Genomic DNA, 16270 nt, shown 5'->3' on the forward strand with positions numbered 1-16270 from the left:
CAAAGAGTAGCAACGTTCCATGTTACCGATCCAGGGCAAGCAGTGGCTTCCCCCATGTCTTTCTCAATAACAAGACTATGGACGTTTCCTCCAGGAAATTGTCCAAACCTTTCTTAAAACCAGCTACGCTATCCGCTCTTACCACATCCTCTGGCAAACGCGTTCCAGAGCTTAACTATTCTCTGAGTGAAAAGTTGCTTACTGTAAAAAATGAAGATGCATACTGTGAATCCTTAAGAGTTGCTGGAAATAGAAATAAATACCTAACATTTTCCATTTTTAACAGTAGTTTTAGAGGTCTTTCAGAATTAAGATAGGCAATGCTCTGCACAGGTGACAAAATATTTAGCTGTTTTGACTGCCTGCATGGAATGTCATGTAACAAGTACCATGTAAAGTATAATAGAATCAGTTTATTTTTCATTTTATGACACTTTCTTCTGCTTCATAAAAGTATATGAAATGCTTGTGTTCTTACATTATATGTGAGCATTGGGTTCATTTTTTTTTTCTAGATGGAATCAGTGTCAGTGGTCTTCCATTTTCTAGCCCTTTTCGGCAGGTAGTCAAACCGAGAGTGGAAAGTAAACCTTTCAATGCAGCAGAGAGCAGTAAAGGTGGTGACTTCAGCCATGTAAAGGTAAGTGTACCATTTCTTAAGAAAGAACATGTTCTCCTAAAATGATTAAATTGTCCTTTGCTCCCTGTTCAGCGCTTTTTAAAAGATGTTGATGAATTTGCTATATTTTGTTGAACAGATTAGAGAGGTCATTATGACCTTTATCTGACATTTGCTATGGCAACTTGTTGCATTGTAGCAGAATTAGTTATTGCAGAAGCTATTGCATATTTTTGTTGTTATCAGTTCTTAAAAAGAATACTCATGCTGCTGGTTAGTAAAAATGATTGATTATGAGTATCTGTGTCAGATTTTCTTCTTGAATAAGAACTAAACTAACACTATTGGGTAGAGAAACGCTTTCTGCATTGCCATCTCCAAAGCTTCAAATATATATTTGTATACATGCATTATATTGTATGCCAGGGTGTGCCCAACCAATAGGCAGGACTGGGCATTTGCTTTGGGCAGCAGCTTCAGCAAAAGAGTGATGTGCCACCCAAAGTTGGACAGAGAAGCTGAAACAACCATCAGTGTATACTTTTACTTGCAGAAAGGGTGGATATTTATTCTAATTATTCTGAAAGAGGACCTATTAGGCTGATCATAATTTGGGGGTAAGGTGTGGTTCAAAGTCCCTAAAAGTTAAAGGGAGGGGGCACAATAAAGATTTGGTTAGGGTGCCTAATACCCTTCACTGTTCGTCTTGTATGTAAAATATGATTTACATATTTGAAGAATGCCTCAGGTTACATGAGATTTAAATTGGAATTTGAATGAATATACTCCTGTACTCTTTTAAATTTATTCCTCAAAATTCTGGTGTTGCAAGAGGACCTTGGAAGACTGGACATCAAAATGGCAGATGACTTTTAATGTGAGGAAGTGCAAAGTGATTCATGTGGGAAAGAGGAACCCGAACTTTTTAGTGGTGCTCGGACTATAGAAGACTGCGAAGAATTGCAAAGGGACTTGAACAAGCTAGGGGAATGGGCGACGAGGTGGCAGATGAAGTTCAACGTTGAGAAATGTAAAGTATTACATATGGGAAGCAGAAACTTGAGGTACAACTATACGATGGGAGGGATATTATTGAAGGAGAGTATACAGGAAAGGGACTTGGGGGTAACGGTGGACACAACAATGAAGCCGATGGCACAGTGTGCAGCGGCCGCTAAGAAAGCGAATAGAATGCTTGGTATAATCAAGAAGGGTATTGCGACCAGAACGAAAGAAGTTATTCTGCCGTTGTATCGGGCGATGGTGCGCCCGCATCTGGAATACTGCGTCCCATTTTGGTCACCATACCTTAAGAAGGATATGGCGTTACTCGAGAGGGTCCAGAGGAGAGCGACACATCTGATAAAAGGTATGGAAAACCTTTCATACGCTGAGAGATTGGAGAAATTGGGTCTCTTTTCTCTGGAGAAGAGGAGACTTAGAGGGGATTTGATAGAAACTTACAAGATCATAAAGGGCATAGAGAAAGTAGAGAGAGACAGATTCTTCAAACTTTCAAAAAATAAAAGAACAAGAGGGCACTCGGAAAAGATAGAAGGGGACAGATTCAAAACGAATGCTAGGAAGTTCTTCTTTACCCAACGTGTGGTGGACACCTGGAATGCGCTTCCAGAGGACGTGATAGGGCAGAGTACAGTAATGGGGTTTAAGAAAGGATTAGACAATTACCTACTGGAAAAGGGGATAGAGGGGTATAGATAGAGGATTACTGCACAGGTACTGGACCTGTTGGGCCGCCGCGAGAGCAGACTGCTGGGCACGATGGACCTCTGGTCTGACCCAGCAGAGGCACTGCTTATGTTCTTATGTTCTTATGAACTATGGCTACGTGATACAGCATAAAATCTGTTTTTAATACTTGGGATCTAGCCAGGTACTTTGGACCTGGGTTGTCCACTGTTGGAAACAGGATACTGGGCTTGATGGACCTTTGGTCTGTCCCAGTATGGCTATTCTTATGTGAACCAAGTATTGGACAGTCCAGCCATTGTGACATCACTGATGAGGTTGGCTCTTAGGCATTGGTAGAATGAGGCATTATGACGTCACAATCTCAGCTCTGGAATGTTTCTACTCTTTGGGTTTCTGCCAGGTACTTGGGACCTGGGTTGGCCATTGTTGGAAACAGGATACTGGGCTTGATGGACTTTCGGTCTCTCCCAGTATGGCAATTCTTATGTTGCCAAGCATAGATTTTGAGGAGTATGATGTTCACTGTCAGGTGTAGCCTGAAGATTCTTGCTCTTTACTGCCAGTTGCCAGGCCTAAGGGCTTTCAATTTTCAGGCTTGAGGGCTCTGATCATATCTTATCCTTTTTTTCTGGCTTTGGTCATATTTAAAGTCTGAATTGTGGGCTGAAAATTGTGCACTCTTGTTTTTTGGGCTGAGATTAAGAACCTGCTTAACATAGGGGATTAAACACTACCAACTGACTCTATGGGAGTCTGAAACTATTTGAATTTCATCTATCCTGCATAAATTGAAATAAATATCTTCACTTAGGAATTGGATTACCATATGACTATAGAAAAAGGAGGATGGATTGAGACATCCGTGTTTTATTTCTGTTGTTTTCAGTGGAGCTGATGAGGATAATTGTATTATGCAGAATGTAAGGGGGGGGGCATATCCAATATATATTAGATACACTTTTAGTTAAAACTTTAAAAGACACTAATATTGTAGCTGAATAATAGAATTCATTCAGTAACCTGTGACACAGCAAAGATAGCAAGCAGAGTACATATTTTTCCTTCATAGAACAAAATATTTTGGTTTAATGTCTGGAACAAGATGCTGAGGTCATAACAATGGTTCATGAAAATAAGCTAAAAGTCACAATGACATATTTGTCGCTTGATGAGTTAGGGGAAATCATGTGACTATAACCATGTGGTTGCAGAAGTATATTGTTTAGCAAATGCGAAAGTTTCTGGTAAACATATTTTTCATCCAGTAGTTGTTTAGACCAGTGTTTTTCAACTTTTTTGCACCCGTGGACCGTCAAACTACTAGGACTAAAATGAAAAAGCCCCGTTTCCACCCCATCTCCGTGAACTCGGTCACCTCAGTAACTATAGAAAAATAGACAAATATAGTGCAAAATATAGACAGCAGATATAAATTCTCAAAACTGACATGTTTTGATCACTAAATTGAAAATAAAATCATTTTTCCTACCTTTGCTGTCTGGTGATTTCATGAGTCTCTGGTTGTGTTTCCTTCTGTCTGTGTATCCTTTCTTTCATTTTTTTTCTTTCTGCACTCAGGCCCAATAATTGTCCCTTTCTATTCCCTCCCTCTTTCCTTCCCATGTCTTTAGTGCCCCCAGTGCCTCTTTCCCATGTCTTTAGTGCCCCCAGTGCCTCCTTCCCATGTCTTTAGTGCCCCTAGTGCCTCCTTCCCATGTCCTTAGTGCCCCTTCCTGTCTTTAGTGCCCCCAGTGCCTCCTTCCCATGTCCTTAGTGTCCCTTCCTGTCTTTAGTACCCCCAGTGCCTCCTTCCCATGTCTTAGTGCCCCTTCCTGCCTTTAGTACCCCCAGTGCCTCCTTCCTATCTCTTTAGTTCCCCCAGTGCCTCCTTCCTATGTCCCTCTCACTGCCTTCCACACTTTGTTCCACCCCCATCCCTGAAGCCAGCCTGCCTGCCTGTCTACCTCTCTCCCTGGCCAAAGCCAGCCTGCTTGCCTGCCTACCTCCTTCCCTCCCTGCCACGTAAAAAAAGCCTCCCTCCTTCCTTTCCCTGGGTTGGCTGCTATCTTACCACCCTGCTGCTGCTGCTGCTAAAGCCGACAGGAAGTCTTCTTTCCAACGTTAATTCTGACGTCGGAGAGGACGTTCTGGACCAGCCAGGCAGCGATTGGCTGGCCCAGAACATCCTCTCCGACGTCAGAATTGACGTCGGAAAGAAGTCTTCCTGTCGGCTTTAGCAGCAGCAGGGCAGTAAGATAGCAGCCTTTAATCTTGCCGGCCTTTCGCTGACCGGCAGAAATTTCCTGCGGACCGGCACCAGTCTGTGGACCGGCGGTTGAAGAACAGTGGTTTAGATAGTTTAGAGAGAAAAACATATCTGTTTATAAGAACATAGTTTTCTTTCACTTACATAGTTAGGTCAAATATTGATGAGTTGGAGTTATAGAAGATCATGTGATTGTTTCTGTGAACGAGATATTTGCAATAGAAGAGAACATGTCTGCACGGTCCTTCTATTTCTGACAAGCGGTGAGACAAATAGCATGTGATGAGTTAAGTCAATGTTGCAAAGGAAATTACTAACAAAGTAAAATTAAGAAACCATGTGATTTCAATTTGTAAATGGATTGTGATTGGAAGATGTACCAACTACGTATGTTTAATAATGATTTAATTAATGATGTAAATAAAATGGCCAGTCACCTGTATTGGGGAAGTCTTTCTGATGTCCCATTATTTTGGAGGATGCAGAAACGTTTCTCAAAGCTTTGACTATTTTTAACCATACTTTTTGTGTGAAATGTCTTTCTCTGATCTCCCCTGAAATAGAATTAAGAACTGAGGACTATATGGAAGAATTAGGAGGCAGGTAGATAGCCTGTATATATATATATATATTTATTTCAACCAAACAGCACTAAAACCCAGATGTCTCTTCTCTGTCCTTCTTATTTCCATTGCTTTCAGTGGAAGGAAAAACCTGGATGTCTCAATCCATCCTCCTTTTTCTGGAGCCATATGGTAACCCTATTTAGGAAAAACTTGGAGGATTTCAACAATCATTCCAGATGCAATAATAATTGCATTCTGGGCATTAAAGAAGGCATGAAAGGTCTGGATTTGGTTTCATTTTTTTTGAAAGTTTACTATCAAAACTTCTAGAAATTGAATGAGTACACTGGATTCCCTCCTCTCATCCAATGAAACAACATCCCACCTGTTCAGATGTCATCGGGCTCTCTACAACTTACAAAATCAAGGATTAAAACTCCTCTGCAGTTCAAGGGCATGAGGATCATGATCTTTCCTGATTTAAATAAAAATGCAATTAAATAAAGGAAAGGCTTCTTGGTCCCTTGGGATTGCCTAATTAGATAGATAGTGAGCCTGCCAGGACAGACAGGGAAAAATGCTTGAGTATCTGAATAAACTCATGTAAACTGTTCTGAGCTCACCTGGGAGAACAGTATAGAAAATTAAATAAATAAATACATTTACAAGGATATCTCAGATGAAAAGTTCCTCTCATCTGGGTATTGTCAGGTTTTAATAACAAAAACTGATGTCTTCACTTTTTTGATAGCTCAAGAAACATCTGGAAAAATCTGAATCTGAAACAATTTGTCTATTCTTGAAAAACATCTTCAAAATCCATATCTGATCTGGTGTTAAAGCTACCGTGGCCACTAATGTGGAGGCTTTAACCAAATCCTTGTCAGAAGATTCTAGAATAGCTGAAAGATCTTGAGATTCCACATTTTGGGGACCTTTTACTAAGACACACTAACCAATTTAGTGTGTGCTAAATCGGCTAGCATGCCTTAGTAAAAGACCCCTTTTGAGTCACTTGTTGATTCTGCATAACTTTCATAGGTAAATAATATACTTGGGAGAAAGGTGGTATTTTGTCTCTTCAGGAACAGATAAAGTTCCAAAAAATATCTCTTAAGTATTTCCCTAGGTGTTACAGAGAACACCTGAGGGAAATTCAGAAATCGAAGATTATTATTACGAGCACTATTTTCCAAAGATTCAACCTTTCTCCTTAAATTTGTAACATCTTTAATAAGTAACTCTTTGTATTAATTCACATTCACTATAGGTTTTTTTTTCAGCTTTTATTAGTCGCATACTCTTAATTTTCAACATTAGTTTCCAAAATTGTCAAACCACCTTCACATAACATTTCTTAATTCTTATGTCTAAAGATGGAATTTATGGACATAATAATTTCCCAAGATTTGCTATCAGCATCCATAAAAAATCTAGCATTACCTCAGACAGTTTATTTAGAAGAAAATCTGGCAAATGAAGACCAGATATTTGATCTGAGGAACAAGCTTCCTCCACCTCATTTCTGGAAGTGTTTTGAAGTTGAAGAAAACCATCAAGAAAACCATTAAGAAAGTCTCCTCAGCACGAGGGGACTTCAGTTTCTCCAGTAAATATTCACCAGCCTCCATTTCAGCGGCGTTCTCCTGCTTCAATGCTGCCAAACCCTTCAACGGAGAGGCGCTCTCATCAGTGCTCAAGGTAATATCCAGCTCAAGGAGTCCACCCGCAGCTCTACCTGCACCAGTTTCTTCAAAAAAACATCAGTTGGGCTTACAGCGGCTGCCTTTGACCACTGCAAAGTTCTAATGTGCTGTTTCACCATTAGAGGAAATCAATAAGAAGTGCCTTAGATTTAAAAAAAATGCCAAAGCAAGGAGGAGATCGTCACAGCGTCAGGCAATTGCAGCCATCTTAGTCTACCCATCAATAAGATTATTAAATGCATTCCAATTGCTTAGTCCATTTTATGCAACTTTTGGATATCCATTATAATAATTATCTTTTCACTATTTCACTATCTAGGTTAGTTTATTAGCTCATATTACTATTTAGCTTATGTAATTTTGCAGTAATTTATGTGTCACCATTCTCCCTTTCCAAGTATTTCTCATTTGCATAAATGCATATAACTCATTATTTCTCTAGGCAGCAATATTATTAGATCAGTTTTTAATAATACCCTTTATAATTATTCACTGTTTATTCATACTGCTGTTCAAATGAAAACTTTTCTCAAGGTTAATATCATCTAATTTTCTGTGTGCGGGGCTGCTATTCCCTCCGCCTATATGCCTACTCACATGTTGCTTGGTTGGAGCCAGTTCTCAATGTCAGAAATGGTACTCTCCAACTTGTTTAAATCATTTTTACCTTGCTTATTTGTCATTTTTATGCTATTCGATCAACTTACTGAACTAATACATCTTATTTTTCTGTGCCAACCTCAGTTATCCTTTGTAAATGAGGACCTGCTACTAGATCACTTTGGAAATAGAGCATGCATATACACTTCTCCCTGTGTATTCGCTGTTTCAGCAATTGTGGTTTCGATTATTCGTGGTTTTTAGCTTGCTGGCTCCTCTCCCCAAATTGCATCAGCTTGCATAGAGAAATCACTGATTCCAAGCATTTACAGAGAAAATTGCTTTCCCAGCACTTTCTTCAACGTGTTTTGCCTCTCTTTCAGGAACAGGCTAGGTCTCCCACCATGTTATTCGCAGTTTCATCCTATTTACGATGGTTTTTAATAGAAAACAGCGAATAACATATGAAAAAGTTATTTGCAGTTTTTCTGTATTCGCGGGTCTGTTAATCCCCCTATCACAGCGAATATGGAGGGAGAAGTGTAATTTCTCTAAATAATAAAGGATTGAACTACCTTATCAAAAGAGAGAATTTATTAACATACCTCAAATACCTAGGTACTGACATAGTTTTAATCCATCTTTAGCTAGAGATAATAAATGTTTGAATGATAAAAAATTATACCACAGTTGAATATTCCTCCTCCTCACAAAAAAAGAAATGGTCTAGCTCTCATTATATGTAGGTCATTTCGGGCTTCTGTAGTTAAACAATTTTCTAATAACAATAGCAAATGGTTGCATGTGAAGTTCTTCACTGATAAATTCATTGTTCAACATCCTTAATCTTCATGCACCAAACACAGATGCCCCTTTTTTCTTCTATAATCTAACTTCACAGTTAGCATCAGCAGGCTCAAACTTTTAATAGCAGGAGGTGATTTTAACCAAGTACAAGATCTCATCTTGGTCAAGAAATCCAATGCTCCAATATGTCACGCTAAATCAGGTCTTAGTATTGACATGCTGAAAAAATTCCTAGGACTTATTGACCTTTGGAGACTCCTAAATTATAGAGCATAATGAAACCTTTTATTGACCTATCTAGCAAAGTTACTCCAGAATAGATTGATTTCTATCATCAAAAAAGTAATGCTCTTTGTATCCCATATTGAAATACACGGTTTCCGAGGACAAGCTGGCATAATATTTTCACATGTGGGTGACGTCAACAATGGAACCCAGTATGGACACTACCTAGTGTACTGTCACTTTAAATCATTAGGCAGTGCCCATACTGATGTTTGCTCGCGGGAGATATAGTATAAAAATAAGAAGGAGGTTCTCCTGGCCATCTAGTCACCTTAGAACAGTGTCTCTCAAACTGTGTGCCACGGCACAGTGGTATTCTCCAAAGAGATTCCGGGTGTTCCATGAGAGCTTCCAGAATTTTACTTTATGTTTAAAAATTCCCTTTATAAATATATACTAGAATAGAAGATATATATGTCATGTACACAAGAGTCTATCAATGTTATGAGCATCTGTGTGCAGAAGGATATAACTGCGCAAACAAGAATCATTCTTTGACGTGATTGGTCCTTGAAAACTAATGGCAAGTAATTTTATTTTAATTTTTATGTAGTAGTTATCCTAACTTGAGCAACAAAGCAATCAAGGCATTGTTACTGTTTGGATCTTCTTATTTTTGCGAACTTGGATTTTCAGCTCTGATTAAAAAAAAAAAAAAAAAAAAAGAGAACTGCAGATGGTGCCTGTTTGCTTGTCGACTATCGAGCCATGCTTTGAGTTAAGTTGCACTCAAAAACAAGTACAGTGGTGCCTCGCATAAAGAACGCCTCGCACAGCGAACGCTGCACACAACGAACTTCATGTCATGATTCATACAACGAACTTCGTTTCACACAACGAAGTCGCCCGAGCTTCCACGATTGCTGCCGATGTATTGAATCCTTCCGCGCAGGCACTGCAAGCAGTCGTTAGTCACTGCGCTTAACGCGTTTCACATAACGAACTTTTCGCATAACAAACTTGCTCCTGGAACGAATTAAGTTCGTTGTGTGAGGCACCACTGTATACCCATCGGATTGATTAACAATTCTATTCTATCCACTTTAGTTTCACTGTTACAATTACCCATACATAGCTTAAAGAACTTTTAAATAAATCTCTCTCAAATTTACCCCTTCTTTTATGAAGCCATGTTAGGCTTTTTTATCGTTGGCTGCGGCGGTATTAGCTCTGACGCTCATAGAATTCCTGTAAGCATCGGCTGAAAAAAGCCTAACATGGTTTCAGAAAAAGGGGGAATTTTTTTTTTTTTTTTAATTGTTTTTGCAGTTTTATAATTTCAATTATAATGTGCTGCAAAAAACATTTGCTCTGTTTAGTGTAGAGGTCTGCACGGGAACGGGGATCGCGGGGATCCCGCGGGTTCCCCCCCTGGCCCACGGGACTCCCACGGGGACGCCCCCTGGCCCACGGGACTCCCACGGGGATGCCCCCCTGACCCACGGGACTCCCACGGGGACGCCCCCTTGCCCACGGGACTCCCACGGGGATGAAAACAACCTACCTAAATTCTGGCGATGCAGATTACAAGTCTGGCGTCGCGTCGGGAAATAGCCATGTTGAGCAGTGAGCTCAGCACGTACACAGATGAAAGCCTTGCTTGCTGATTGGTCCGACGGCCCCGCCCCACCGTGCCGCCGGACCAATCAGCAAGCAAGGCTTTCATCTGTGTACGTGCTGAGCTCACTGCTCAGCATGGCTATTTCCCGACGCGGGCATTAGGCTGTTTTTTGTCATTTCGGGTGGGGGATAGCAGCGGCAGCAGCAGCCTGAAAAAGAAATCATCCTGGCCGGGTTCGGTGTCATGCTCCGGAGCTTCTACAGCCTTCCTATCTCCCTCTCCCTTCCCCTGCTCCGCGGCTCTCTTCGGCAACTCAGCAGCAGCTTCTGACGTCGGGGCCTACCCTCTGCGAGTCCCGCTTGTTTCAACTTCCTTTTTCCACAAAGGTGGGACTCGTAGAGGGAAGGCCTCGATGTCGGCAGCTTGTCTTGATCACCGCTGCTGACGAGTTGCTTAAGAGAGCCGCGGAGCAGGGGGGTGTTGCCAGGTGCAGGTAGAAGGGAGAGGGCCAGATGCAGGACTCGTGGGTGAGGGAGGAGAAGAGAGAGAGAAAGAGAGAGGGGAGGGAAACAAAAGGAAATCTTTCATACTGGGCTGGGCCGGAGTGGAGGGAGGGTGGAAAGATTCTGGCTACAGGGTGCATTAACAATGGAAAAGGGGGGAAAGCTGAAAATGGAGATAGTGACACAAAGAAGAGAAAGGGTAAGCAGGACCTTCTGAATAAGGATAGAGATACAGAGGGGACATGAAGAGGAGGTGAAATAGAGACATAGAAGTAATGCTGAAAAAGTGTGTGTGGGGGGGGGGAGATAAAGACATTGAAAGGGCAAATGGTGAATATGGGGTAAAGACAAGGACAGAGACAAATGAAGATTCTGAAAAAGTGGTGAGATAGGGATATAGGTGAGATGGACACAAAGAAGGGTGATGCTGGAAAATAGGTGGAATGGTAATTCTGACAGACACAGAAGGGAAATGCTGGATCAAGGAGAGATGGGGCTCAGGCTGGATGGAATGAGGAGAAATGCCTTGTTGGCCCGGAACTTCCTCTCCTACGTCAGAATTGACGTCAGGGAGCGGAATGCTGGTCAGCGCGACGCTTCTGCAGGGAAAGCTTGGGACAGCGGTGGCTTGGGGACTATTCCCCGATGGCGGTGGCAGCAAACCGAGTGGCTTGGGGGAGGGCACGGAGAAAGAAAGAAAGGGGGCAGACAGAGAGACAGAAAGAAAAAGTTGGGGGAGAGAATGAGGTCTGGAGGAGAGGAAACATACAGGAGGCTGAAAGAAAGGAAGAAAGATTGGATGCACAGTCAGAAGAAGAAAGTGCAACCAGAGACTCATGAAATCACCAAACAGCAAAGATAGGAAAAATGATTTTATTTTCAATTTAGTGATCAAAATGTGTCTGTTTTGAGAATTTATATCTGCTGTCTATATTTTGCACTATGGCTCCCTTTTACTAAACCGCAATATTGTTTTTTAGCGCAGGGAGCCTATGAGCATTGAGAGCAGCGCGAGGCATTCAGCGTAACTCCCTGTGCTAAAACCTACTATTGTGGTTTAGTAAAAAGGGAGGGGGTGTATTTGTCTATTTTTGTATTTTGTTACCGAGGTGACATTGCATAGAGTCATCTGCCTTGGGAAATGTATATGGCAGATATCTTTGTTTTGTGTTCAAAAGAAAAGGAAATGCATTTCTGGTTTTATTTCTACAGTGTTGAAGTACTTGTTGGCCCTTGCTGTGACTGGTGGGGATCCCCAAGCACCGCCAGCAGAGGACCTCCTCTAGAGATGGCCAGAACTCCCCTCCACCAAGCGCAGCAGTCGCTGGCAGCATCCATGAGCCACTGAGGTGCCAGCATCTGTGACTCAGGGACGCTACTGCTGCCTGCCAAGCTTGGCAAAAGGGACCCCAGGCCAACTGCAAAGGAAGTCCTCAGCTGACAGTTTGTGGGTTCTCATCAGCTGAGTATTTATATTTTATATTTACATTAGAGGTTCTGGTAGAAACCCATTTACAAAGTATGTATTCTTCCCAATTAATATTTCCAAATTAATAGTCTCTTTGCTTATTTGTAAATGGGTCTCTACCAGAGCCTTTAATTCAGTAGCATAATTAAATAAAATAACTATTTCTGAAGTTTATAGGGAAGGATGGTGACGGAGGGGATTCCTCGCGGGGACGGGTGGGGACGGAGGGGATTCCTCGCGGGGACGGGTGGGGACGGAGGGGATTCCTCGCGGGGACGGGTGGGGACGGAGGGATTCCTCACGGGGACGGGTGGGGACGGAGGGATTCCTCACGGGGACGGGTGGGGATGGGTGGGATTTTGGCGGGGACGGGTGGGGACGGGTGGGATTTCTGTCCCCGCGCAACTCTCTAGTTTAGTGTGCCACGAAAAACATTTGCTCCTTTTAGTGCTGGGCCTAAAAAAGTTTGTGAGATACTGCCTTTGAACATAAGAGTTGCTATACTGGGATAGACCAAAGGTCCATTGAGTCCAGTGTCCTGTTTCCACTAATGGCCAAAAGTCTCAAGTACCTGGCAAGATCCCAAAGAATAAAACAGATTGAATGCTGCTTTCCCTAGGAATGAGCAGTAGATTTTCTTTTTTTTTTTTTTTTTAATTTTCTTTTTTATTATTTTCAACTTAAATTTCAAGTATTACCCTTGTACAGAAAGCAAGACTAGAATAGATATCAAATACAATAGTAATATAATTCCTAAGTTAACAAATATACTATTTATGCTCAAGTCCACAAATTAAGATCCAAGAATTAAAGAAGCTTGGTGAAATTATATAAAAAAACAGTAATAATAACAAGAAACTGAGAGCTATAGCATTGAGATGGGGTCACAATATCCAAATTATAGGGCTCAAGGATTGTTAACATTCAGACAAGACATAGCCACGAAGTTGGTCAGTTGTGATGGTTCAAAAAACACATATTTAAAAGTACGGTAATATACAATACACTTACACGGGTGTCTCAAATAAAAAGTTGCCCCCAGAGATAAAACCCCAGGTTTCAAAAGAAGAAATTCACGGTGGCGCCTTTGCGTCTCCCGTGCCAAATCTGGGAACATTTGTATTTTATATCCAAGAAAGCTTTTTTGTCTATTTTTAAAGTAAAGTTTTAACAACCATGTTTTATCAATTGGCAAAGCTAAAGTAATAATCATAGTGGCTGGTGATGCTAAATCCTTCTCAGATGACAAGGTCCAAACCACAACCAACCTAGATATAAACGCAATCAAATATCCCATCCAAACCACCATAAAACTACTTGGCATGACCATAGACAGATGCTGCACTATGCAACCGCAAATAAATAAAACAATTCAGAAATCATTCGCAATCATGAGAAATCTGAGACAAGTCCGAAAATTCTTTGAAAGAACACAATTCCAACTTATAGTACAATCCCTAATACTAGGTATATTGGACTACTGCAACATCCTCTTCCTTCCTTGCCCTGTAACGACGATTAGACAACTCCAAACAATCCAAAATACAGCTTTGAGACTCATCTATTCATTGAGAAAACATGACCACATCACTGAAGCGTTCATCAACTCACATTGGCTTCCAATCCAAGAAAGAATCCAATTCAAATTCTACTGCATATTATTTAAAACCCTACACGGAGACAGTCCATCATACTTGAACAATCGCCTCATCCAAGCTCCCACTACCAGACACAGAAAAACGCACTCCCCATTCATACCCCCCAATCAAGGAAGTAAAAAGAACAAAACTACACGACGGCCTCCTAGCCACTCGAGCCGCAAGACTGGACAACCAGATCTCCAACCTTCTGATGACCACCCCTGACTATAGAACGTTCAGAAAAGAAATAAAAACCATACTTTTCAAGAAATTCCTGAAGCAGCAATAACATCACGACCTCTTAGTAACTCTAAAACTGACATTTGATCTACCCATTACCGCACTAATAATAACAAAAGAACCTCCACTATGACCACCTATTAATTCTTTTACAAACCACCTCACCCTCAACAACCCGTTAAATGTTTATAAGATCTACAACTTACCTCTCTAGCTAATCATTGTAACTCTGCTTTTTTTTAAATTAACCTTTTGTAATCCGCCTTGAACCGCAAGGTAATGGCGGAATAGAAATCCCTAATGTAATGTAATGTTTCTAAAATCTGTGAAATGTTTAAGGGTTCTTGATCTGAAGATTTTACTTTTGGTTGTTGATTTTTTTCTTTATCAGGCAAATAGCAGTAGATTTTCTTAATTCCCTGAGTTTAACTATTTAACTTTACATCTACCTTTCCCCAAGTTTAAAGCAATTTCCCCAGCAAATTCTTACCAGTGAAAATCTCTCTTTCTCTGGAACTCCTCTCACAGCACCTCTTCTGGATCTTCCTATTAATTTGATTTACAAACTAATTATAATTTGTTCTATCTAGTGCTCCAGCATGGGCATTCATAAATGGTTTTGTCTTTTCTTTCATTCCTTTTTTAAAAAATTTATATTTCAAAAAAAATTTTTTCAAGCACTTACAAACTTGTTCAGGAAAAACAGAGAGCATGATTGATCAAGAAAAATTATAATTGACTAAATAATAAGAAAAAAAAATACTTTTCCTTAGACCACAATACAAAGAAGAAAGAGGAAAGGGAGTGAGCAGAAAACAAAAAGGAGATCAAAAGAAGAAAAATAATTATGGCATTAAACTGACATTTTTCCCACCTATCACCAGTAAATCATACTTTTGTTGATGGATTAAGACCCCTGGAGATCTTCTTAATATCTATGAAGGCCTTCAAATGCTCCGGGTAAAAAAAAATATATATATATTTTACACCCAGATATCTTATTATACATTTACATGGATATGCCAAGAAGTATGATGCCCCCAAAGCCCAAACCTCTTCCCTCAGTACCAAAAACTTCTATCTTGTGTAATTCTTGTATGATCCAGGTAAATCCATATCTTTTGACCACAAAATAGAACATGAGAATGTCAAAAATATAATCTCATTACTGCATTAAGATTTTGTTCAAAAATAAAAGATACCAATAACGTTGCATGAACAGTTAATTCATATAGTGAGTCCTCCAAAATATTTGTCAAATCCTGTAAAATATCATCCCTTTTCTGGGCCTGAACCTCTTCTGCCTGGGGATCTTCCATAGATTTAGCATAAACTGGTAAAAAGTATATCTTATTTAAAGGAGGAATAGCTGTAGGAGAAAATTTCAATACTTCAATGAGATACTTTTTGAAAAGGTCCAAGGGGATATTCCCACAGGCTTAGGAAAGTTTAGAACTCCAAAATTAAGGTTCCTATTAAAGTTCTCAATTTTTTTCCATTTTTTGGTGTAATTATAGATGCCACATTTCCCTTAAGTTCTTCTTTTTTATTTTTAGTTAAATAGATTTTTTATTAATAATTTCAAATATAAACAAAGCATGACTCAAACAGTTTACAGAAATAATTAGCAAAATCTGATTGATTACAATAATCAGTATACAAATAATGATGACACTGAATTATTTCCCTTAAGTTCTTTAATATCTGTTTTTGTCTGATCAATATATGAAGAATAGTCCTGTTTTAAAGTCTCCAGTGTCTGAGAAAACCGATCCACTTTACTCACAGTTAAAGATGTTTCCTGGGAAGATTTTGCTACCTTCCAGATACTAAGCAGAGTAACCACAGCAGGTCTAGAGAGATCCAATGTGGTTCCTCCAGCTCTCTGCTCAGCGTTTGATTTATCAGGTCTAACTCTACTGCCTGCAAATTCCTTTCCTGCGATACATGCTGTCAGGGAACTGCCAGCTCCAACCCGAATTAACGCCAGACACTGTGGAAGTACGATACCCAGAGTAGACAACAAAGTGTCTTGCCCATAAAACAACGATGCTCCTTCACCGTCATTCAATTCTGGGCTCTGCCTTCTGGGGCATTGAGGTGGAGGTCTAACAGTAAATCTGTCGAGGGTCTGATGCATCGGGGAAGAAGCTTGGACAGTGTGACAAACCTACTGCAATCCCAAGGTTTATCACAGGAAAATATAGAAAATCATACAAACCCTGGTGCAGAAGGGCAGACCAGGTCAGAGCCCATGACAGAAATTTAGCTGATTACTCCATGAGCAGTAAAGATG

The 16270-nt window shown here is 40.4% G+C and overlaps 1 protein-coding gene across 8 annotated transcripts in view; it reads left to right on the plus strand.

The window, feature by feature from the left end:
* Positions 1–16270, plus strand: part of TRAPPC9 (trafficking protein particle complex 9) — a 1198476-nt gene that overhangs the window by 257409 nt on the left and 924797 nt on the right. For all 8 annotated transcript variants that reach the window (XM_033933661.1, XM_033933662.1, XM_033933667.1 and 5 more), the window contains one exon: positions 516–640. In XM_033933661.1, coding sequence (XP_033789552.1) covers positions 516–640 — 125 coding nt within the window. The remainder of the gene's footprint in view (positions 1–515; positions 641–16270) is intronic.

The sequence above is a fragment of the Geotrypetes seraphini genome, chromosome 2 (assembly GCF_902459505.1).
Source record: "Geotrypetes seraphini chromosome 2, aGeoSer1.1, whole genome shotgun sequence".
Classification (NCBI taxonomy): domain Eukaryota; kingdom Metazoa; phylum Chordata; class Amphibia; order Gymnophiona; family Dermophiidae; genus Geotrypetes; species Geotrypetes seraphini.